The 26,347-nt window shown below is 41.0% G+C and overlaps 1 protein-coding gene across 3 annotated transcripts in view; it reads left to right on the top strand.

Annotated features, from left to right (window-relative positions):
• MACROD2 (mono-ADP ribosylhydrolase 2) overlaps positions 1-26,347 on the top strand; it is a 2,136,932-nt gene that overhangs the window by 1,928,264 nt on the left and 182,321 nt on the right. For all 3 annotated transcript variants that reach the window (XM_043478451.1, XM_043478448.1, XM_043478449.1), the window contains exon 10: positions 15,740-15,784. In XM_043478451.1, the coding sequence (XP_043334386.1) occupies positions 15,740-15,784 (45 nt within the window). The remainder of the gene's footprint in view (positions 1-15,739; positions 15,785-26,347) is intronic.

The following is a 26,347-nucleotide window of genomic DNA, read 5'->3' as shown; positions in this document are numbered from 1 at the left end:
TAATTCCTCATGATAACTCTGAGAAAGTCAGCATGATAGCAGCCCTGCTTTTTCGATGTGGAAATTATGCACATTTCAGAAAAGTGAGACATACAGCTAGGGAGTAACAGAGCTATATTTTAAAACTGAGAATGGTATCTGTCATTGCACAAGTAATAACAGGGCCTTCTGAGAAGGCTGGGGTCAAATCCTAAGAGGCATCTGGAGTATCAAGAAAGTCTCCCTGATTTCATCTGATTCTCATAACTTTTCAAATCTGCTAGGCTTCTCTTCCTTCTAATATCTGAATTTTTCCTCATGAAACCACTCTAATTAGAGTCAAGTTGGTACCTTATTATAGATTTCAAAATCAAATTCCATCTAACTCATCCAGGTAGTATGGTACAATTTTCTGTAGATAAGTGGTCACTAGGAAGTCAAAGGGATCACTGGAGAAGATGGAAAAGTATCTGTATTAGTTTATCAGGGTTGCCATAATAGAGCATCACAAACTGAATGGCTCAAACAACTGAAATTTATTTTCTCACAATTCTGAAGACTAGAAGTTCAGAATCAGGGTGTAGGAAAGGCTGGTTTATTCGCCAGCCTCTCTCCTCAGCTTGTTGATGGCCATCTTTGTCCTGTGACTTCATGCGGTCTTCCCTCTGCGTGTCTTTGTTTCAGTCTCCTTTTCTTATAGGGACATCATTCATACTGGATCAGTGTCCATCCCGGTAAATTCATTTTAATTTAATTACTTCTTTAAAACCCTATCTCCAAGCAGTCACAGATAGTTTAGTTCAGATGCTCAGTCGTGTCTGACTCTTTGCGACCCCATGGACTGCAGCACACCAGGCTTCCCTGTCCATCACCAACTCCTGGAGCTTACTCAAACTCATGTCCATTGAGTTGGTGATGCCATCCAACCATCTCATCCTCTGTCATCCCCTTCTCCTCCCGCCTTCAATCTTTCCCAGCATCAGGATCTTTTCAAATGAATCAGTTCTTTGCATCAGGCGGCCACAGTACTGGAGCTTCAGCTTCAGCATCAGTCCTTCCAATGAATATTCAGGACTGATTTCCTTTAGGATGGACTTGTTAGACAGATGGTTAGGGCTTCAAAATATGAGTGTTGGAGGGACACATTTAGCCCTTAATAGAGCCCATCAGGGAAATGCATTAGGAACTTTGGAGGAAAGAAACCAGCAACAGGTTTTTTTGAACAGTTTTATGTCTTTCTGTGGGTGAAGCACACGTGACTTTTTCTTTCTGGGAGTATTTGTTAGCAGTCTGGTGTGGCAGCTTATGGAATTATCATACACTTTAGTTGCAAATAATTTATAGTTACATGTGTCATTTCATAGCCTACAGCAAGTAATATTTGTATGATTCAAGTCTGAAATTTCTTTGTTCTTTACATAAAAGGTTTGGATTTTTCAGTGGGTAGGATTTATTTTGTGTAGTTTTCAGTGAATATAAAAAACAAAGCATAAAAACCCAAGTTCTGATTTTGAATGTGGGAGTCGATTTTTTTTTATTGTACCCTTAAGTCCTAACAGAGAATTTAAGGACATTAATTTTCTTCATAATAAGAATGTCCGATTCTCAGTTTTGAGATTGGATCAAAGAATCCTCATATTAGAAACTTGAAAGATAGGATCAAGTCACCACCTTCCCTTTTTTTGGAGGGAAAGTCAAATTTCTTTACTGTAGGGTTTCCCAAATAGTGGTGATTTTGCCCTTCCGAGAACAACTGGAGACATTTTTGTTACAACTAGAGGAAGGGAAGTGCTACTGGCAACCAGCGAGTCAATGCCAGGCATGGAACTCAACGTCCTGTAATGCACAAGAGCCTCACAGCAAAGACTTTTCTGACCACAGATGTCAACAGGGCAGAAGCTGAGAAACTGCTCTACTGTGACCGTCTCTCTCTTAAAATTCAGGCCACCACAGCAGGCTTTGCCTTTGGATCGGGTTTATTTCTACTTGCTAATACCTTACCCAAACTTAGCTGGATTTTGAACCTGTGCCTTCACCCTGATCTTTGACTCCCTAGATTCATAACCATCTCCTGGTCTAGTCTTCTGGGTCTGCCTTCTCCCCATTCACGCTGGACCCACATATTTCTTTGTGTGTGTTTCTGCTACCCCCAGCCCAATGGCCTGGTTCTTCCAGCCACAGCCCACTCCTGATATTGCTCATTATTGCCACCTAGGAGATCTAATGTAATAATCTCAGAAAGTGTGGTTAACTGTTATGTAGTTTTTATACACCTAGTGAATAAGTGAGTGCAATTGTGCAGTAGTTTGAGCATTCTTTGGTGTTGCCTTTCTTTGGGATTGGAATGAAAACTGACCTTTTCCAGTCCTGTGGCCACTGCTGAGTTTTTCATATTTGCTGGCATATTGAGTGCAGCACTTTCACAGCATCATCTTTCAGGATTTGAAATAGCTCAACTGGAATTCCCTCACCTCCACTAGCTTTGTTTGTAGCAATGCTTTCTAAGGCCCACTTGACTTCACATTCCAGGATGTCTGGCTCTAGGTGAGTGATCACACCATCGTGATTATCTCAGTTGTGAAGATCTTTTTTGTACAGTTCTTCTGTGTATTCTTGCCACCTCTTCTTAATATCTTCTGCTTTTGTTAGGTCCATACCATTTCTGTCCTTTATCAAGCCCATCTTTTCATGAAATGTTCCCTTGGTGTCTCTAATTTTCTTGACGAGATCTCTAGTGTTTCCCATTCTGAAAGATAAAAATATCTTTCTAAAATTATATCCTCTGACAAATGGACATGATTTTTTTTAATTTATACCTGAATCTATTCTTCCAAAGCTAAGAAGAAAAAGGTACAGTCAGCCCTTCATATTCACAGCTTTCATATCTATAAATTCAACCAACCTTTTTTAAAATATACTTTTAAAAAATTTTTAGCAAGTCCTTCAAAGCAAAATGTGAATTTGCTACCTGCTAAGCATTTACATGGTATTAGGTATAATCAGTATTCTAGGAATGATTTAAAGTATATGAGAGGACAAGCGTAGGTTATATGCAAGTAATATGCCATTTTGTACAAAGGACTTGTGCATCCCTGTATTTGGGTATCTGCCTAAGATTCCTAGAACCAGTCTCCTTCAGATACCAAGGGTTTGACTGTATTCACCCAACCTCTTTTTCATCTCCCTTCTCACTCATAAGTTTTTCTCATACACCATCAGTATTATATGCCTTCTATGTGCCCAAGACTTTGATCACTATTGCATTTAAAATACAGTTCTCATGAGATCCTGAAGTGGCAAGTATTATACAGAACAGTTGGAAGGCAATATCAGCAAATAATCAAGTACAACACTAATACAGTCATAGTACCAGGAATTCAGAGACAAATACATATGAGGACCAGAGTGGTTAAGCTAAGTTTCATGAAGATTCTAGTACCTGCAGTGAGCTTTAAGAGATGAACAGAAGGGAATTCCCTGGTGGTCCAGGGGTTAGGATTCGCTCTTTCATGGCTGAGAACATGGGTTCAATCCTTGGTGAGGAACTAAGATCCCTCAAGCTGTGTGGCACAGCCAAAAAAGAAAAGGATGAGCAGGAGCAGAGATGTGATGTCAAATGTTATGTAAGAGACAGAGGAAGAAGGGCAGTTCAGATGAGAGAATCAGGGGAAATAAGTAAGATGCTTCTATCAAACGTGTGGATCCTTGACTCAGAAATGTTAACACTCGTCATCATGCAATAACTAGTTGGGCCTGAAAGTAAGCCTTTTAGAGGGATTAAGAAGGGTTATTTCATTCCTAACTAGAACTAGAGACTGTTCTTCCAACAAGAACCCTATGGCATAGGTTCATCAGCTGATTTTGGGGGGGATAGCAATGAACAGGACACTGAAGAAAGCTCAGCCGATTGCCCCAAATCATGTAGATGGGTATTTCTGACCTCAAATCCTTCCTGCTATGCAACACTTCTTCCCATAACAATTCTGAAAATGTGGGCAGTTGTTCAAAGCTAGACTTTCTGCTAAGAAAGCTATATGTTATCTATTTGTTGTAATAGTGCTGGAGTTTCTGAAGCACTAAACACGCCTCCAGCCACAGGGCATTTCCATATATCCTTTTCCTTCCTCTTCTTATCTGCTCCCCAGTCATCTGTTTTCCAAGAGCATCAGTGAACTGGGCACCATGATCTGCTAAGGTTTTCTTTACTCTTGCCATATCAACACAGTGGTCAGAAGGCCAAGTTTGAAGACCCTGGTGATGATAGGCATGGTGAAGATCTGAAAAACCTAACTAATAACTAGTGAAGAGCTTGGTACGTAGTCAAAGCCATCTGCTTGTTGGAAGAAAAGCTCTAGGCTTGTCATCACAGTCAGTTTCTGTTCCTGAGACAGCCACCTCAGAACTGTGGGACTTTGTGTAGGTTGTTTAATCTTTCCACGCTTCACTTTTGTCCTGTGCACAAACGGTAATGGGACATTTCCAAATAGAATGAATAACAATGTAAATGAATATTCAGAGAGATGTCTACACCAAGGATTATACATTTAAAATATGCCTGTTTACTTCTTCTTATAATTTTAAAAGGAGGCATTTCAGTGATTGGACCATGTTTTAAAATATATATAGCTTCTAGAAAATAATATATAAAACTTCTTACTGTAATATAAAAGTAGCACAGATTTCTAGTAAAAAAAAAAAGTAGAGAATCCAAAAGAAAAAAATACAAACAATTTTTTATCCTATAGTTCAGAAATGAATTGGATTTCATTGTTTATACTTTAATCTTTTAAAATGAAAAATGAAAACAACCAAAAGTACAGTCTTATAACTCACAATGTGTCACATACCACAAATCATGAACATTTTTTCATGTCATTATATATTCTTCTGTAACATAATCTTAATGAACCCAATGTTTACCCAAGATCATATTGTTGAACTGTGGAAATATCATTGCAAATTTTTCTTTATTTGTTGATGAATGACACTTATAGAAGCACGTCTTTATGGGTAAACATTGGCATATATCCACAATTTTTAGAATACTTTTCTAGAAGGAGTATTACTTTTTCAAAATGCATAAAAAAATCAAAATGCTTCTGATAGTAATCGTCAAATTGGCCTTTGTGTTTACAAGCCTGTGAGTGAGTGACATGTACTTCAGGAGTCACCATTTCCAGAGTCAAAAATGTGAACATTGACACCTCACGCTGAACAGCCTTTCAGGCTAATGTAACAAAAATCTGTAAACAGGAGGCTCATAAACAACAGAAATCTGTCTCTCACAGCTCTGGAGGCTGGAATCGTGAGACCACAGTGCCGGCATGGTCTGGTTCTGGTGAGGATCCACTTCTGAGCGGCAGGTGGCTATTTCCTCACTGTATCCTCCTGTGGTGGAATGAGAGCCCTCTGGAGTTCCTGTTATAAGGGCATTAATCCCCTTCACGAGAGCGCCACCTTCATAGATAATTATCTCCCAAAGTCTTAACTCCTAATACCATCTCACTGGGGGCTGGGATTTCAAAATATGAATTTTGGGGGAGCACAAACATTCAGTCCATTGCACAGAATTTATATTCTCATAAGCAGTATTTAAGAGTTTACTATTTCCTTACTCTTCCAAGTGGTATACAGTCTCATGTTATCAATTTTATACATGAATTAAGCTAATTAATGGATAACAAAGTGCATTTCTTTTATTAGTAGTATAGCTAGTCCCTTTTTCAGTTATTATAGCTCTAAATGTCCTATGTGAGATGGCTAATCATATCTTTTGCACATTTATACTGACTATTGCATATTTATCCTTATTGATTTGTAAGAACAATTTGTATATTAAAGCTATTAATCTTTTCAAATGTATGTTGCAAGTAGCTCCCCAGTTAGTCATCTGTCTTTGTGATGTTAGTTAGCTATTTTTCTTTTATGACCAAAACAATGAGGAAAGGTAGGCCTAAGGACAAAAGAAAGATGAAAGGAAATGTGAAAAAGAGGAGGGTAGAGAATGGAAAGAAGGGAGGAGGGGGAGATGAAAGAAAAGAATGAAGACTGAAAAAAAGAAAGCAAAGAGGAAACTTTTTATACAAGAGAATGAAGTTGAAAATTAAAAACTCAGAAAAGACCTTGATTTTAAGCCTGGGTACTTGATCCCATAGGAAATCACTATGTCTAAATGGAATCATTCTTAGTTCTACTCCTCAGATATTTTGTATGCAAAGCCATCTGCTTCCTGATTTACTAGATGTGGGAGGAGGAATGATGCCTTAAACCCCCCAAAGATGCCTTCAACCCCAGAATCTGTAAATAGGTTAACATTGCAGAGGGGAGATAAGATTGCAAATGAAATCAGGGCTGCTGATTAGCTGATCTTAAAATAGGGATGTTATCCTGACTTATCTGAGTGGGCCAATGTAATCACAAGGGTCCTTAAAAACTGGGAGAAGGAGACAGAAAGAAGAGAGTCTGCGTGAGACAGGACCGTGGAAGAAAGTTCAGAGAGATACAGCCTTGCTAGCTTTTGTGATGCAGAGGGGGCCACGAGCTGAGCAACGTGCGTGGCCTCTAGCAGCTGCAAGGTTGAAGATACAGATCCTCCTCTAGAGCCCGCAGAAAGGATTGCAGCCCTGCCAACACCTCGTTTAACCCAGTTAGGTCCACGCCTGACTTCTCATCCACAGAACTGTAACATAGTAATTTTGCATTGTTGTAAGGCACTAAGTATGTAGAAATTTTTACAGCAGCACCAGTAAACTAATCCATCAGTTGTCTTTGAATACGTAAAGGGAACTCAAGCGAACTGTTGACCCACTCTGAATTGCACACTGTTTTTATTTAAAATGGCACATTCGGTGCATAGAAAACTCTACAGAGTGAAAGAATTCAAAGTTTTCTCTAATTATGAATATTTACAGGGACTTGGCCCTTTTGTGCTCATTTGTACACTTTTCATGTGAGGGTCGCATTGATGCTTAGCATTATACAAGACCTGCTTTCTATAATGTGCGTAAATGAGTTGACTGCCTTCTTAGGAAATGGGGTGCTAACCATTTCCACTTGATGGGCCTCAAAAGCTACAAACACATTTTGCCTTCAATGAAAATCCAGTGAAGTGTTGCTGTAACCAAGCAACCTGAATGCAGGAACAAGCAGCAGGCCTGGACAGAAAGCAATCGGTCTCTTCAAAGGGGAAGAATGTGCAGTGTGTGTAGCAAATGCTGATAAACAGCAGAACAAATAAAGACCTGAGGACACAAGCCTTGACTAAGCAGAGTTTGATCTCATTAGGGAGTTCTGATAAAAGGGCAGACAAAATGCTGCTGGCAGAAGGGCGGGTGCTGTAGGCATCTTTACAAAAAAACCCCACAAGGTGCTTTAGAAAGACTCCTCAAACGTCCTGGGAAGACTGGTTTCTGCTGTGTAGTCGAAAACATTGAGGCAGATGTGGGGAAAGTAACAATAACTTCTGAGAAGAGTGTATAAATGAAATAATTTCTAGTAAGCACAGAAGTAAGAATAAAGATAAACAATAGGGTAGGTGAAAATCCTCCAGCCTCCGTGACATCATATGTATAGACCTGACTTGTGCCCTCAGCCACATCTTCTTTTTAAATTTATTTTATTGAAAGGTAATTGATTTACAAAGTTGTGTTCATTTCTGCTGTACCGCAGAGTGATTTAGTTATGCATATACATATATTATTTTTCATATTCTTTATTATAGGATGTTGCATATAGTTCCCTGTGCTATTCAGAGGGCCTTGTTGTCTATCCATTCAATATATAATAGTTTGCATCTGCTAATGCCAAATTCTCACTCCATCCCTCCCCCTCTTCTCCTTCCTTTTGGCAACCACAAGTCTCTTTCCTAGGTCTGTGAGTCTGTTTCTGTTTCAGATAAATTCATTTGTGTCATATTGTAGATTCCACATGTAAGTGATATCATATGGTATCTACCTTTCTCTTGGTCTGTCCATGTGGCTGCAAATGGCATTATCTCATTCTTTTTTATGGCTGTGTAGTATTTCATTCAGGAGACCCACCCCCCCACCCCCCCAGTTCAATTCCTAAGTCGGGAAGATCGCCTGGAGAAGGGATAGGCTACCCACTCCAGTATTCATGGGCTTCCCTGGTGGCTCAGATGGTAAGGAATCTGCCTTTAATGCGGGAGACCTGGGTTCGATCCCTGGGTTGGAAAGATCCCCTGGTGGAGGGCATGGCAACTCACTCTACTATTCTTGCCTGAAGAAGCCCATGGACAGGGGAGCCTCGCAGTCTATGGTCCATAGGGTCACAAAGAGTCACATGTGACTGAATGACTAAGCATAGCACAAGTGTTTCATTCATCCGTTGATGGAAATTGAGGTTGTTTCCATATCTTGGCTGTTGTAAACGCTGCTGCTATGATCTTTGGGTTGCGTGTCCCTTTTTTTTTTTTTTCATTTATTTTTATTAGTTGGAGGCTAATTACTTCACAACATTGCAGTGGGTTTTATCATACATTGACATGAATCAGCCATGGAGTTACATGTATTCCCCATCCCGATCCCCTCTCCCACCTCCCTCTCCATCCGATTCCTCTGGGTCTTCCCAGTGCACCAGGCCCGAGCACTTGTCTCATGCATCCAACCTGGGCTGGTGATCTGTTTCACTACAGATAATATACATGCTGTTCTCTCGAAACATCCCACCCTCACCTTCTCCCACAGAGTCCAAAAGTCTGTTCTGTACTTCTGTGGCTCTTTTTCTGTTTTGCATATAGGGTTGTCGTTACCATCTTTCTAAATTCCATATATATGTTAGTATGCTGTAATGTTCTTTATCTTTCTGGCTTACTTCACTCTGTATAATGGGCTCCAGTTTCATCCATCTCATTAGAACTGATCCAAATGAATTCTTTTTAATGGCTGAGTAATATTTCATGGTGTATATGTACCACAGCTTCCTTATCCATTCGTCTGCTGATGGGCATCTAGGTTGCTTCCATGTCCTGGCTATTATAAACAGTGCTGTGATGAACATTGGGGTGCATGTGTCTCTTTCAGATATGGTTTCCTCAGTGTGTATGCCCAGAAGTGGGATTGCTGGGTCATATGGCAGTTCTATTTCCAGTTTTTTCAGAAATCTCCACACTGTTCTCCATAGTGGCTGTACTAGTTTGCATTCCCACATGTCCCTTTTTGAATGATAGTTTTGTCCAAGTGCATGCCCAGGAGTGGGATCTCAGCCAAGTATCTCTGAAGAGGCATCTGTCTCCTTCACTTGCTGTTTACTCTGCAGTCCACAGTGATCATGCCGTTCTCTCTACCCAGCTACAGCTGCTATCCTTGTGGGGGTTATCAAAACCTCTTGGATGGGTGGAGTGTGGTTATTGAAACCAGTGAATATTTGATCACATGTGACCCCACGTGACCCTTTGCAGCCTTTATCTCACCTGCCTGGGCATCCTTTATCCTGTTGACCATTCTGTCTCCACTTCTCTCTGTATCCTCACTGCACACGACCATCTCCAGCCAAGAGTCCCTCAGCATCTCTCACTCAACACATCTAAAACTAAATCCAAAGTCTCCCCTTCCCCATCGCCCCCCTCCTGAACCCTGTATTTCAGTGGTTGGTACCATCATGTACCTAGTTGGCCAAGCCAGAAACAGCAGAACAATGCAGTTTTCTGAGCAATGCCTTTTACTTATTGATTTATTTATAAATGAATGAGATTTGAGTGCTCCTCTAGGTCAATGACCAGGTGGGGGAAGGAGGAAAAAAAAAATTGACTTTTTAAAAAAACTCTCTCCTGGCCCCCTCAGTGACCTTACATAAAGTAAATTTAGCAATTTGTTAGATCCAGGGGGCCCCGGTTCTCAATGTAATGCAAGATACTCACTCTGTGAGGAATTCATCTTTATCAGTCTTTCCTTGCTTTCAGTTTCTGCTTTGTGAAGTTTCCCAAGAAGTCATGAGGATACCTTAATCCTTCCTACTTCATGGAAATCCTGAAAAGTTTGGAGCACTGTGTTCTTGCTAATGATAGCTCCTTTCTCTGCAAATGCAAATTGCTCCTAGAAGCCATGGATAATGAATTATTTCAAAAATAAAGGATAGATAAAAAGCCTGTGGTGTGAAAATTAAGCCTTAGGAGAGAGGACTTGGGTGCACATGAAATAAAAGCTGAGAAGATCCCTGCAATTGTTCTGCTTTACAGACTTGCCCATATGTGGGGGTGTCCCTGAAGTTTTGACGACAGTGTTGCATTATCTATTTCACATGCCTGTTGTTCGTCTCCCCCTACCTCCACCCACCCCCTGCCTGGGAGCAGAGGGGCTGCCTTAATAGTCCATGAGGGTAACTTTCCTTTGTAACACACTTCTTTTCCATGCAATCCACAGGCCTCTTTGAATGAGGCTGGAGCTTCATTGGACATGTACATATCCATCCATGTACATGTCCCTCAGCCAATCTGAGGGTCCTGGCCATGGACCATGATAACCATGCCTTGGATGATTTCAAGCACATATTATCTTATAAGGAGAAGACCTGTCTCTTGCTCCCAGCAACCACATAGTTTGGGCAGCCCTTACCAGCATCAATATTGGTTAGGCATCCAAGTTAGCTTAGCTTGGATGTAAAGTGAGACAGATACTGCTTTTGAAAGATTCTCCTCCAGTGCACAAATAGTACTTTGGAATATCAGCTTACATGAGCATCACCTGGAGGGCTTATTAAAACACAGATTTGGTGGGTCCCTCCTCGAGAACTTCTGATCTTTAATGGGACCCAAGAACTTGCATTTCTAACAAATTATCAGATGATAATGACAGTGACGCTGCTGGTCCAGAGACTGCACTTTAGGCTGAAATTCTGTGGGGTTTTGTAGTTTGTCTGTTTGTTTTCTTTTTACTTCCCTGAAAGACTTCATTAATTATGGGAACTCTAGGTAAGTAGAGAAGTAAGAGGCAAACCTCAAGTCATTGCAAAACCTGTGGTATACTTCATTTTTCAAGGAAGCGTGGAACCATTTGTTACTATTTGCCTTCTCCAAAGATAGATATCTTTAAGCCAACAATATTTCATATTAATTAAATCTCCCATAAAAGATAAAGTAGATAGCCGTGAAAGTAAATTAAATGCTTCCTTATGAAGGAGTTTCTGAAGTGTATAAAGCTAGGTATTACTGAAAACTAGTTGTTTTTCATACTTGTATTTGATCTAAATAAGAACTTTAGTCATGTTTGTACTTTCTGTAAAGAATTCAGCAGGTTAATCTGACAGTGAAGTGAGTAAAAATTGTATCCATTATGAAATTCATATCAAAGAGGTCCCTTAAGAGCCTTAGTCTCTGGGTGCCCTTGGCAGAGGAAGTAAAGTGAAAGTTGCTCAGTCGTGTCTGACTCTTTGCAACCCCATGGACTATACAGTCCATGGAATTCTCCAGGCCAGAATACTGGAGTGGGTAGTGGTTCCCTTCTCTAGGGGATCTTCCCAACCCAGGGATTGAACCCAGGTCTCCCGCATTGTAGGTGGATTCTTCACCAACTGAGCTACCAGGGAAGCCCTAGCGGAGGAAGGAAAGGAAATTTTCTGGAGTTGGCATTTCTGAACACACATAATAATACCAGCTGATGGATTGCTCTCTGTTTTGAAATGGTATCACTTTGGCTGAGAACCTTTTATTTTATTTTTGTCCTCTAACAAAGAAGAAGGATGCTTGAAGAACTGTTAAAAAGGGCAGCTCTCTGCCCACGCTCCATCCATGTCTTAACTTCCTCCCAAGTTTGAATGGCATGACTCCCATCTACATAGACTATCATCTTCCTTTATACATTGTCTTTTGGTTCCAGTTTTTGTTTGGAAAAAAAATATATTGCTAGAAATGTGTTGAATAAATCTGGCTCCAGTGAGCACATTATATAGAATAATGTTGTACTTGTACTAAAGTGGATTTCATTAATAAGTAACAGCACATTAGGTGCTTTGCAGACCATAATACTCTTCCTTGATACCAAAATATGAAGGCATTTTTAAAGTAAATTTCTCTCATAAAAAAAAGTTATCACTCAATGGATGATATGTCATTTCTCTGCTTAAAGTTGTTTGATTCTCAGGATGCAAAAGCTTCAACCTGGTGTAGTAATCAAGATTCTTCAGAGAAACAGAACCAATAATATAGATATGGAAAGAGATGTATTATAAAGAAATGGCTCCCACAGTTATGAAGGCTAACAAGTCCCAAGATCTGTGGTGGGCAAGCTTGAGAACCAGGAGAGTCAATAGTGTAGTTTCAGTCCAGATGCTGACAGGCTTGAGATCCAGGAAAAGCCCTTGTTCCAGTTTGAGGTCTAAGACACAAGATATTCAGTGTCTCAGTACAGAGGTAGGTAGTCTGGCAGAAAGAGTCCCCTCTTACTTGGGGGAGGGTCAGCCTAACAGACTGGATGAGATCCATCCAGGTTAGGAGGGACAATCTGCTTTACTCAGTCTACGGATTCAAATGTTAATTTCATCCAGAATCCTCCTTCCAGACACTCTCAGAATAGTGTTCAGCAAATGTCTGGGCACTCTATGATCCAGTCATGTTGATGCATAAAATTAACTACCGTATTCAGCATGGACCAGGGAAGACCCTTCAATAGTAGAACAGATCACTTTATCCATAGTTCTGTAAATTCTCCCTTCAGCCATTCAGAGCTAGTTTTACTGCCTTCAAAGCATCTTGACTGTTCACATCCAAGTGTTTTTAGCTGTGTTTCCCTCTGCTTGAGTTCCATTAACCTTGTCTTACTTTGAATACCCAACCCCCTCCCCGACTCCAGAAGCAGACTTGAAACAAAATTCAAGTGGAAATCATTACACCAGTAGGGGAGTGAGAAATGTCATGGAATTACCCTCCCCTCCAGGGCAGCCTTTTACAAAGTGACTGACAGGATTTGCATACCAGGCTTCCAGCTCCCTTGCTTTCTGGTTTTGCTTTCCTGTGGCACCCACTTCTTTGTGAGGTCTTTGAGGAGTGTCATCTTGTATCTCCAAAGCCTCCCATGGTTCTGGCCCACAGTGTTGGCCAGTAAATGGTTAGGTAGTAAATGTAGTAGAAATAATGACATGACAACAGTGACAGCCAGTATTTATTGAATGTTCCTTCTGTATAAGCACTTTACATGTGTTACCAACTCTAGAAGAATGGTGATTTTATCCTCCCTATGCTATCAATAGAGCCTATTTTCAAATATAAGCTCTCAGGTCACATTTTCTGAGAACCCTTCCCAGTAGTCTTGACTAGAAGCATCTATCCCTCCTCTGGCCATTTGTAATGGCAATGACTACTCTGCATCATATATTCGAATTTCTCTGCATGTCTTAGTTTCCTTAATCTTGATAAGTTTCTAGATAAAGTTTTATTTAAGTGTCTGATTTGTTTTTGTGTTTTCTATTTCCCCAAACACAAGCCTTGCACATACTGGGCTACCAATTAGTGTTTATCAGAAGGACAAATGAATACAAGGGGAGCAATCAGAGAGATCTTTGACATATACTTTATTTTCCCCTAGAAAGTATAGTCTTTTCCATCCCACTCTGAGATTCCAGAGGTTCTGTTGTCATAGAGATGATTCTAGATATTTTAGGCAGTTTTGGGAAATAAAATTGTATTTTAATATATTAAGTTTAGAAAAAAAATCTGTGAAGAGTTTACTTTGTAGAATTTAGGTAATTCTAGAATGTGGTTAAAAAAACCACATTTTCGAGAAATAGCTATTCTTCCTCCTAAAATTATATTCATAGGAAGAATGAAAAAAAGAAATTATGTAGAAAATCACAATTGTTTCTAACAATCCGAATGAAAGAAATTTTGCTTCTTTGAAATTTAACTGTGGCCATCAAGAATTATCTGTGTAACACTTCAAATTAAATGCATTTTCCACTTCTGCTATTATATCTCTAATCTTCATTAATAATTAACACTTTGAGGAATGTCATATTGAATAAATCTGGCTAGGAAGTTGCAAATCTTGACTGAGTCCCATTGCTTACAGACAGTCTTCTAAATACATGCTGTCCTGATATGTAGGAGACACTTAGAAAGTATAAACTAAGAATTCTCCAGTTTGGCTAAGACAAAATGAGATAAAAACAAAAACCACAAAAATTTAATTCAGCAGAAATTTCTTTGTTGATTCCAATGTGTAAGCAATTGGATTAGGTGCCATGGAACACAAAAGAACACTGGAGATGTTCTTTATCTTTGTAGGATTTATGATCTGGAGGTGGGCCTATGGAAAACAGATAATTAACAAGTTACTAGGCTGTGGGATTTGATGGTAATAAAATAGCTAATACTTAGTGTTAAATGATGTTTCAGTAGCTGTCCTAGTGTTTTATGTTGTATTATCTCATTTAATCCTTACAACAACTCTCTGTAGGAGGCTCTATTATTATCTCACTTTATGGCTGATGAACTTGAAACTCAGTAATATTAGATCATTTCTCCAAGAATACATACCTGATGAATGTGTGGGTGGAGGAACCAGTATACAGATCTAAGCCTAAAGGTCCTTAAAGTCCATACTCAGAAGGCAGTGAACATAAGGTACCAAAGCGAACATTATTCATTCAAATTTGGGTGGAGCAGATGTTATGGTGCCTCAGCTTGGCCTGGAGGTATAAGTGTGAACAGAGGTGGAGAAAAGCATTGCTTCTAGGACTGAGGCAGGAGGAAGGAAGCTAAAGGAAGCCTCAGAAAATAAGGAAGAGCCAAGCGTTGTCATGCCTGTAGTTGGCGGCATGAGTGGAACAGGGGTGGTGAACCTGAGGAGAGTGGTTGGAACCAGATATTGTCGGCCTTGAGTGTTACTCCAAAGACTCTAGACTTTTCTCATTAGACAGAGAATGGTTGTCTGATTGTTGTGAATCAGATGCGAGCAGTGTTTTAGGATTGATTTGACAGCTACATGTAAAGGGAATTGGTGTCAGAAGTGGGAAGAAGAGCAGGACAGTCAGGAAACCAAAAAACAGAGAAGGCGAGTGGCAATGAGAGTTGGGATTCGGGTGCAATCATGTGAGTGGAGGAGAAGAAATATGGAAGTAGGTCAGGATTTGTCATTGGCTGGAAGTGAGGAACACATAAGGAGAGGAGACGATAACATATAACAGTTCAGAGAAACAAATACGTCATTCAGCAGGCGGAGGAAGCATACGTCTGGGTCCTGCCAAAGGGACTCACTCTAGAAGGTGAGATGAGAGGGGTTAAATAGGAATGGAGTAGCTGGTAGGGAGACTTGAAAGTACATGGTTGAAGGTGTGGGTTTGCACGTGTAGCAGACAAGCATGTTTCCTGGTGCAGGGCAAATGTTGGATGGTGTGTCAGCCTACAATGAAATGGTGATGCCTGCATTTCTTAGGTACTTCAGGTGAGCATACACACCTTTAACAAATGCAGAAAATGTGACATTTAAAATCTGTGATTTTAATATTTTTTAAGAATTGAAGTGACCATATATAACTTTTATAAGTGAAACAGATTATTGCATATATATTTTGTTATGAAATATGTAATAATTTTTTAAAGGAAATATAAACCCTAAGTTGCTAAGTTGTGCTCTAATGTATATACTTTCTTCCTAATTAAGCATGATAATATAAGTCCGTGGAAAGTCATGATTTAATATTCTTTTCTACTAAATGTTTTCTTTAGCTCGATTTTTTTTTGTTAGTCAAATTGGAGAATAGTGGTATTTCTAGCTTTCATATGAGTTTTTCTTTTTCTTATTTTTAATAGATGATAATAATGAAGAAGAAGATGCTGACATGAAAGAAGATTCAGGTATTAATGTTTTTATTCTTAGGAGATAGACAAGGATCATTCTGTTGTTGATGTATACCTTATATCTTCCAAAGAAAGACAAAACAAGGCTAACATAATAGAAATGTACACTCAAGGTTACAAAATAAGGAAGTGGTCTTTCTAACTCATAACTAATGTGTGTGTGGGAGGATGTGTGTGTGGGTGTTAGTCACTTAGTTATGTCCAGCTATTTGCGACCCCATGGACTATAGCCCACTGGGCTCCTCTGTCCATGGGATTCTGCAAGCAAGAATACAGGAGTGGGTTGCCATTTCTTGCTCCAGGGGATCTTCCTGACCCAAGGATCAAACCCGGGTCTACTGCTTTGCAGGTGGATTCTTTACCATCTGAGCCACCATGGAAGCCCCATACATAACTAATAAAGTTACTGTATTTAAACATTAAACTTGACTTCAAGCTTCCTGAGAGCTAAGGTAAAAATGGACCATGATGTAGTTAATGGAAGTGTATAACAAATCACCCCCAAAACTTAGTGGCTAAAGCACCCACATATATGCTGAAATATTCTGTGGGTCAGAAATTCACAGCAGGGCTGATCTGATAATACTGCTTCACAAAATCTGAGGCCTCAACAGGAAGACTCAGCAGCTGGGGGTTAGAATCACCAGAAGATTTGTTCACTCACATATGTCTGGCTGGTGGGGTTTCATAGGTAGCTCAGTGGTAAAGAATCCGCTTGCCAAGCAGGAGACCTGGGTTCGATCCCTGGGTTGGGAAGATCCCTTGGAGGAGAAAATGGCAACCCAGTCCAGTATTCTTGCTTGGGAAATCCCATGGAATGAGGAGTTTGATGGGCTATAGTCCATGGGCTCACAAAGAGTTGTACACGACTTAGCAAACGAACAGCAGCAGCAACGGTTCTGGCTGGTGATTGACAGGCCTGGCACCTGAGACCTTGGCTGGGGCAGTTTTCTGAAATGCCTGTGCACGGCCTCCTTCTGTGTTCTGGGCTTCCTTCCAGTGGCCAGTTTCCTTTTGGTTTCTCTAGAGAGCGAGCGAGCCAGGCACACTCCTGTCTTAAGACGCATCCTCAAGAATCCCATAGAATTACTTCCACCACACTCTTTTCTTTGGAATGGTTCTTCACAAGCCTACCCAGCCTCAGAGGAACAGAGAATAGACTGTTTCCTGGTGGGAATCAGTGAGGGTCTGTATAGCAGGTAGGACCTGAAAAATGGCTGAGGGAATCTTTGGAAAATGCATTTTGTACATGTGATGTATTGTTCTCATTATCAGAAAGTGAGATACATGCCTGCTCCTCATAAAAAAGACCAGTGTTTGATGAGAGAAATCTAGTGGTTAAAACCATTGGTTCTGGCCTAAGGTCAATATTAGCTTGATAATGAATACATCAATCAGTTGGCCTGGATTCAATCCTAGCTCCTCCACTTAAAGACTTTGGATTAGAGTTTTCTCTGTTAGCCTCAGTTTACACTTCTGGTGGCAATGACTCTTACCATACAGTCTTTTTCAGGGGACTAAATGAGACATCATACCTGAAATGTTCCTTGCATACTTGGTGATCACTTTGTTTACTCAACATTATATCTGACAGATACTAGAAAGTACAGGGCTCAGTTCTGTGGGACGAGAGCCCCATGTCTCTCACTTTGGCGTCATGCCGCTCTAGACGCAAGATGGGGCCTGTTTTCAGAACTAAAATAGATATTTTACAGACCTTCATTTTGTGTGACCTCCTGTTGCTGCCAGACTCCCTACAAATCACTGACACCTTGGTTCCGAGCAGCTCCACAAACAGGGAGCTCTTTAAACTGTGAGCCAGACAGTCTCATTGGGCAAGGTTTGGTTAAGATCATCCTTCTCCTTGTGAAGTTCAATCTCTATCCCTCACCTGACCTCCCACTGTCCTCATGGAGGAATACTATCTGTTCTATTTGGTAGTAACAGTTCACTGGAACAACGGTCTGACATTCTGCCCACTCTTTTACCTCCTTCTGGTCTCCCCAGGGCCATGGATTCCAGGGGCATGGTAGGCAGAGGTAGGATCTCAAAGTCAGGAGTGGAATGGAGGAGGCGGAGGAGGGACAAGACAGCAGCTCTGGGTTCCCTCGCTGGAGCCCCCTTGGCAGTCCGGTTGTTGTACAACAGGGGCAGCTTTCTAAGGAAAGTTCTTGTCTCTGTTCATGAAAGAAAACTCAAAGTATCAGGGAGTTAACTTCTCTGGAGTACCTCTCAGCCAAGGTTGAGCAGGAGATGGTTGACCAATACCATTGCCGGATTCATCTGAGGCATGTCCTAGACCAGCACTGCCCAGTAGAAACTATCACTGCCCAGCCTGATAATTCAGATAATTTCAGATTTTCTTTTAGTCACATTGAAAAAGGTAAAAAGAAACAAGTGAAATAACATTGCCTGTCACATATCAAAAATATTATCATTTTGACATAAGCAATATAAAAATTGGTCAGATAGTTTGCATTCTTTATTTTTCCATACTGTTTGTGAAATTTGTGTGTATTTCACATGCACATTTTAAATCACACTATTCACATTTCCAGTATCATTGGCGATATGTAATATTAGACAGCGGGATTCAGTACTATCGCCCAAAGGCTCCTAGTAGAAATGAACTGTCCACAGCTGAACTTTCTCATTAATACACTTATTGGTTGTCCTTCCTTTCTGGTCTTACCTCCCTGCTCCCCTCTGCTGCTTCCTGGGATAATCTTTCAAATTAAGTACTTGCACTCCAATGTTTGTCTATTTCTCTTCTGAGAAAATTCAACTTAAGACAAGGACTCTGCTTCCCTTTTGTAAAACATAAAGCCCAAGGTAAAATTTCAATTAAAATATCAATTACTATACTCAGGATAGCTTATTATTTAAAAGAACCATAGATTGAAAAAAGTGGTCAGTTCAGTTGCTCAGTCATGCACAACTCTTTGCGACCCCATGGACTGCAGCACGCTAGACCTCCCTGTCCATCACCAACTCTCGGAGTTTACTCAAACTCATGTCCATTGAGCTGGTGATGCCATCCAACCATCTCATCCTCTATTGTCCCCTTCTCCTCCCACCTTCAGTCTTTCCCAGCATCAGGGTTTTTTCCAATGAGTCAGTCCTTCGCATCAGGTGGCCAAAGTATTGGAGTTTCAGCTTCAGCATCAGTCCTTCCAATGAATATTCAGGACTGATTTCCTTTAGGATGGACTGGTTGGATCTCCCTGTTTTTTCCAATGAGTCAGTTCTTCCCATCAGGTGGCCAAAGTATTGGAGTTTCAGCTTCAGCATCAGTCCTTCCAATAAATATTCAGGACTGATTTCCTTTAGGATGGACTGGTTGGATCTCCCTGCAGTCCAAGGGGACTCTCAAGAGTCTTCTCCAACACCACAGTTCAAAAGCATCAATTCTTCAGTGCTCAGCTTTCTTTATAGTCCAACTCTCACATCTATACATGACTACTGAAAGAACTATAGCCTTGACTAGATGGACCTTTGTTAGGCAAGTAATGTATCTGCTTTTTAATATGCTGTAGAGGTTGGTCATAACTTTTCTTCCAAGGAGCAAGTGTCTTTTAATTTCATGGCTGCAATCACCATCTGCAGTAATTTTGGAGCCCCAGAAAATAGTCTGTCACTGTTTCCACTGTTTCCCCATCTATTTGCCATGAAGTGACGGGACCAGATGCCATGATCTTAGTTTTCTGAATGCTGAGATTTAAGCCAACTTTTTCACTGTCCTCTATCACTTTCATCAAGAGGCTCTTTAGTTCTTCTTTGCTTTCTGCCATAAGGGTGGTATCATCTGTATATCTGAGGTTTTTTATATTTCCCCTGGCAGTCTTGATTCCAGCTTGTGCTTCATCCAGCCGAGCATTTCTCATGATGTATTCTGCATATAAGTTAAATAAGCAGGGTGACAATATACAGCCTTGACGTACTCCTTTCCCTATTTGGAACCAGTCTGTTGTTTCATGTCCAATTTTAATTGTTGCTTCCTGACCTGCATATAGATTTCTCAAGAGGCAGGTCAGGTGGTCTGGTATTCCCATCTCTTTAAGAATTGTCCACAGTTTGTTGTGATCCACACAGTCAAAGGCTTTGACATAGTCAATAAAGCAGAAGTCGATGTTTTTCTGGAATTCTCTTGCTTTTTTGATAACCCAACAGACGTTGGTAATTTGATCTCTGGTTTCTCTGCCTTTTCTAAAATCCATTTGAATATCTGGAATTTCATGGATCATGTACTGTTGAAGCCTGGCTTGGAGAATTATGAGCATTACTTTACTAGCATGTGAGATTAGTGCAGTTGTAGGTAGTTTGAGCATTCTTTGACATTGCCTTTCTTTGAGATTAGAATGAAAGTTGACCTTTTCCAGTCCTGTGGCCACTGCTGAGTTTTCCAAATTTGCTGGCATATTGAGTGCAGCACTTTCACTGCATCATCTTTTAGGATTTGAAATAGCTCAACTGGAATTTCATCACTTCCTCTAGCTTTCTTTGTAGTGGTGCTTCCAAAGGCCCATTTGACTTCACATTCCAGGATGTCTAGCTCTAGGTGAGTGATCATACCACACTAAATCATCACTCTAAGTGAGTGACCAATCACCACGTGATTATCTGGGTCGTGAAGATCTTTTTTGTATAGTTCTTCTGTGTATTCTTGCCACCTCTTCTTAATATCTTCTGCTTCTGTTAGATCCATATCATTTCTGTCCTTTATTGAGCCCATCTTTGCATGTAAAGTTCCCATGGTATCTCTAATTTTCTTGAAGAGATATCTAGTCTTTCCCACTCTATTCTTTTCCTCTATTTCTTTGCACTGATCATTGAAGAAGGCTTTCTTATCTCTCCTTGCTCTTCTTTGGAACTCTGCATTCAAATGGGTATATCTTTCCTTTCCTTTTCTCCTTTGTTTTTCACTTCTCTTCTTTTCACAGCTATATGTAAGACCTCCTCAGAGAGCCATTTTGCCTTTTTGCATTTATTTTCCTTGGGGATGGTCTTGATCCCTGTCTCATGTATAGTATCATGAACCTCTGTCCATAGTTTATCAGGTACTCTGTCTATCAGATCTAATCCCTTGAATCTATTTGTCATTTCCACTGTATAATTGTAGGGGATTTGATTTAGGTCATACCTGAAGGGTCTAATGGTCTTCCCTATTTTTCTTCAATTTAAGTCTGAATTTGGTAATAAGGAGTTCATGATCTGAGCCATAGTCAGCTCCTGGTCTTGTTTTTGCTGACTGTATAGAGTTTCTCCATCTTTGGCTGCAAAGAGTATAATTAATCTGATATTGGTATTTACCATCTGGTGATGTCCCTGTGTAGAGTCTTCTCTTGTGTTGTTGGAAGAGGGTGTTTGCTATGACCAGTGTGTTCTCTTGGCAAAACTCTATTAGCTTTTGCCCTGCTTCATTCTGTACTCCAAGGCCAAATTTGCCTGTTACTCCAGGTGTTTCTTGACTTCCTACTTTTGCACTCCAGTCCCCTATGATGAAAAGGACATCTTTTTTGGGTGTTAGTTCTAAAAGGTCTTGTAGGTCTTCATAGAACCATTCAACTTCAGCTTCTTCAGGATTATTATTTGGGGCATAGACTTGGATAACCATGATATTGAATGGTTTGCCTTGGAAATGAACAGAGATCATTCTGTCGTTTTTGAGATTGAATCCAAGTACTGCACTTCAGACTCTTTTGTTGATCATAATGGCTACTCCATTTCTTCTAAGGGATTCCTGCTCACAGTAGTAGATATAGTGGTCATCTGAGTTAAATTCACCCATTCCAGTCCATTTTAGTTCACTGATTCCTAGAATGTCTACATTCACTCTTGCCATCTCCTCTTTGACCACTTCCAATTTGCCTTGATTCATGGACATAACATTCCAGGTTCCTATGCAATACTGCTCTTTACAGCATTGGACTTTACTTCCATCACCAGTCACATCCACAACTGGGTGTTATTTTTGCTTTGGCTCTGTCTCTTCATTCTTTCTGGAGTTATTTCCGCACTGATCTCCAGTAGCATATTGAGCACCTACTGGGGAGTTCCTCTTTCAGTGTCCTATCTTTATGCCTTTTCATGCTGTTCACCCTGTCTTAAATTCCATGAATTTAGCATTAATGCTTGCACTTCACATGGAATATCCTTGGATGTCCTTGGACTGTCCTTCATCCATGGGGAGCACTGCCCTTTCAGCCAGATAGTCTAAGGTCCTTATCTTGCTAAGGATCATTTGCCCAAAGTGATATAAGTATGCATTTCTAGGCAAAGGGGGCTGACTTCTTAATAAGGTGCAACTAGCTATCTGAACCACAGAATGAGTGCAAGGAAATCATTAACGCTAATGCAGAATCCACAAGGTTGGAGTCAGCATTAGGGGTTTCGGGGCCTTAAGTGGATCATCATTTCTGATGTTAGTCCCACCAAATTTCCTGAGATTTATCTCTAGCAGCTGGATGCCGCCATTCATGTCACACTCAGTGGCCCAAGGATACTTAGTCACTCCGGCAGAATGGGCTTGGGAAGCTGCTGTTTGTTACTCATATCTGAGTGCTGAAATCATGGGGGATTTTGTGCAAGATGGGTTCATGAAGGGCCAGCTAGCCTTGCCAAATATTGGTGAGCAGGCTTGCTTCTGTTCAGTCTCATGTTCCGGTGTGCTGGTGTCTGAGAAGAGTCTGACCGAGCCTCCTAAGACCGTTAACAGCTAGCCTTCCCTGATCCCTGAACCTCTTCTTCTCATACAAGAAGTAGTGCTGGAAGGATTTTTAAGAATGCAATTGATGCTAGTGAAGGCCTGTTTGTGTGAATCAACCAGTCAACAAATGCTAGTAAATGATAGTAAACAATAATATGAATGTCAAAAACCAGTGAGGTGCTGGGAAATGTACTCTCTGGGGGGGGCGGGGGGAAGGGGAGCCCCAATTTTGAGAGCTTGCAGATTTCTTTGGTATAAATGGTATTGTTCAAGGTGCCAAACATTAGCCAATGAATGTAGGGGTGGAGGAAGGAGAAGTCCAACCAGCTAGGGCAGGCTGGCTCAGCTCAGATCAGTCCCAGCGTCCCTTTGCTGAGCAGGAATTTAATTGAGCTGTTCCTTGTGCTGATTGCTCAACATACATGAACTCACTTAGGATATGCAATAGCTCAAAGAGATGGGGACTGTCACTATCCAGTGCTTAGGGGGGATAATATCACATGGTGTCAGATAGAGTCATCCTAAGAGAGGCTCTGCCCCTTTTCGAGGTGGTAGAAATAGACTGACTTAAATGCCTAGGATCCTCTTTAAATCATTTAATCCTAGCATAGTAAATATTTCCCCATGTCCTTCCATTTCCAAGACCATGCACTCTTGAAATGGACCCCAACCTGAGCCCCAGGGACAGAAAATCAACAGCAACCTCTGGCAGGTCAGCCACCCAAGAGGCAGAGCCCAGTCGAGTTCCTCAGGGACAAAGCCATGCTCATGGCAACACCCCAGAGTTCCAGGCTCTGCTGTAAACAGAGGCAACAGAGGCAGTCTGCTCTGGTGTTAGGGAGAAGCTAGGGGTGCTCCTGGGGAAGGTTCCTCTAGCTTTCCCAGGCTAAGAGGGAGAGGGAAAACAAGAGCATGGAGGCCATATGTAGCAGTGATTTTCAGTTGAGTGTCTCCATGGGTGTTATGAAGTACTGTGTCATAGACTAGAGATCTCCACGCCCCGGGCCATGGACCAGTATCAGTCTGTGCCCTGTTAGGAACTGAGCCTCACGGCAGAAGGTAAGTAGCTGGTGAAGGAGACAAGCTTCCTCTCCGCTCCCCATTGGACACATTACGCCTGAACCATACACCCCCCAAGTCTGTGGAAAAATTGTCTTCCATGGAACCAGTTCCTGGTCCCCAGAAACCTGAGGACCACTGTCATAGATGGCTGCTCATAACTAACATGCATCTATGCCCACTGATCACCCCAGGAGTGCCCTACAGCTTCTTCAAAAAGGAAGCACTAGTATTTCGACAGTTTATAAATAGCTCAAAATGTGGACTCAGAGATGTCTTTTTAAATCTCACCCATTCCCCAAGAACTCCCATTTAGGTGGGTAATCAGGAATTCACAGTTTAATTCTCAACTCACTTTCTGGAAATGCTGGTTTGGAGCTGAACTCCCAGCACTGGAAACTCTCCTCTCGGTCCCAGCTGCAAACAATGCATTTCAGCACAAGGAGGGGTGAGAGGCTTCTCTCAGGGATATTGCAAGTGGTACCCTGCTCATTTTATGAATGCTTTTGAACCCAGCATCTGTGCTCAGTGAGCTGTTTCAAGCATCTCATTTCTATTTTTGCTGAACCCATTCTGAAAGGTCAATATCCATCCACACCTGGTGACAGAAATTTGGGGCAGTTGCTAATGTAGTCATTGGCAACATTTTTCACCCTGGTCGAGGTAATGACCTTGGATGTGACTGCCTTGCAGCCACAGAAAGCCTAACCTAGTGCCCAAACCCCTTTGTAGTCCGTAATGCCAAAGTTTTTAATAGCACATCTATCAAATGCATTTTTCTGTTCTGTTCTTTTTATAATAAATGGGAAAAGAAAAATGAGTTACCATAACTCTATTGTATAGTTACAGAGTCCTGGCGTAGGTAATAGTTGCTAAGAGAGTGAGAATTAGGCACAAACCCCATTATGTCTTGGTCTCAAAGAAAGGCCTGGGTAACAGGGATATAAAAAAGAATTTGAAATTAAATTCTCAAGGCACTGCTGGACACCAGTGACACAAGAGAGGATTACAAAAGACAAATGCCCTCTCTCATGGAACCTACAGTCTCAAGGTGGAGGGTGGTTTAGGAGGGAGACATATAATAAAGAGATAAACAAGGGAGCAAGATAATTTCAGTTACACCAGGCGATATGTCTGTGACAGATCTTCCTTGCAACCCTTCAGATTAAGTAGTCAGGAAAAGCCTTCCTTAGGAGTTGAATGTGATTCTATGTTAAAAGATGGGAATGGGTGGGCATATGAATGTGTGTGTCAGGAAAAAGGAAGAGCAGCAGGTGTAAAGATCCTGAGGCAAGAACCAGCCTAGAAATGATAGAAGGGCGGTAATAAGTCGAGCTAATAAAGACGAGTGGGAGACGGGGCTAGTGTGGTAGGTGGAACCCAGGTGACTTGTTCTCCTGGCCCATGAGACTGGATTCAGATCTAATTCTAAGAACAGTGGTTTTTAAATAAGCAAACAGGGTGATCTGGTGAGATGGGAGGCAGGTTCAAAAGGGAGGGGATACATGTATACCTATGACTGATTCATGTTGAGGTTTGACAGAAAACAACAAAATTCTGTAAAGCAATTATCCTTCAATTAAAAAAAATTTTTTTTTAAAAAGGGAAAAATAAAGATAGATCTGGCTGCTATGTGCAGAATAGATTATAGGAAGATGAGAAAGCTAGGAGTTAGAATTCAGAAGGCTGTCATAGTAACCCAGGTAAAAGATAATGCTGGTTTGGACTAGGGTGGTGGTTGCAAAGAATGAGCACAGTAGATGAATATAGGATATATTTTGGAGCAGAGGTCATAGGACTCATTATGATGGAATTCCTTTACTGGAAAAGTGATTGAAGAAAAATATTAAGGTAATATCTCAGCTTGGGGCTTAAATTCCTGGGTAAATAAGTCACACTCTCCCTTGAGATGTGGAACACTGTGGAGAGAACAGATTTTCAGACATCAAGTGTATTGTTCCAGCTGTGTTGCTTGAAATGCCTCCTGGGATTATTTATATAAGGGAGCTGAGTAAAGGGGAATCACTCAGGTTAGGAAGAGTGGAGTACAGGTACTTCCCAGCCCTGAAAAGACAACAGGGTGATGGTTGTTTCAGTACCTCAAAGACAAAGAGGGCCATGAGGAGAAGGTCAGTTGATAGGAACTGTGACCTTAGATTTAGGAAGATAATTAGTCCTTGAAGACTGCCGGCAGCCTAGGAAACAAATGCCCTGGGCTCCCCACTGGCTGCATATAATAGGAAGCCAGAGAGATGGGGACTTCATCGGTGCCGTCCATAGAGACCAGTGTCCCAGAGCCCAGTGCAGTGTGGGCAGGAGGAAGGAAGGGTGGAATGCGGATCTGGAGGTGCCAATGGAAGAAATCCAAAATAAGATGCGTGTGAACAATTGAAGACATAAGCTTTGAGAAATAAAGAGGCCAGAGCTGCACATATAATGTTTAACAAAGTATCCCATATCCAAATGGGATGGATTTGAAAGAGTTTTCCTAAAATTGTCTTTAGAATTTGTCACTAGCCTCCTTGGCTAGTGCGTTGTGCTTGGCTTGGCTTGGAGCATTGAGAAAAGTGGGAAGCTCAGGAATTTAATCAGGGGCATATGGAAATTATTTAGAATCTGGATTGCTAAAGAAATCAGTTAAATAGAAGGAGGTTAATTTCATGCCCCATCCCATTCCCCCCAAATGAGATGACTTTACAGCTCATCTAGCCATACTTTGAGGGCTAAAATGAAATTGCAGAATGACAACTGTCAGTTAACCCATGAAGTTTTAAATCAACCTCTCCTAGAGAATA

Source organism: Cervus canadensis, chromosome 10, assembly GCF_019320065.1.
Source record: "Cervus canadensis isolate Bull #8, Minnesota chromosome 10, ASM1932006v1, whole genome shotgun sequence".
NCBI classification, from domain to species: domain Eukaryota; kingdom Metazoa; phylum Chordata; class Mammalia; order Artiodactyla; family Cervidae; genus Cervus; species Cervus canadensis.
Note: the sequence above shows the minus strand (reverse complement) of the source record. Positions and strands in the feature narration are given on the sequence as shown.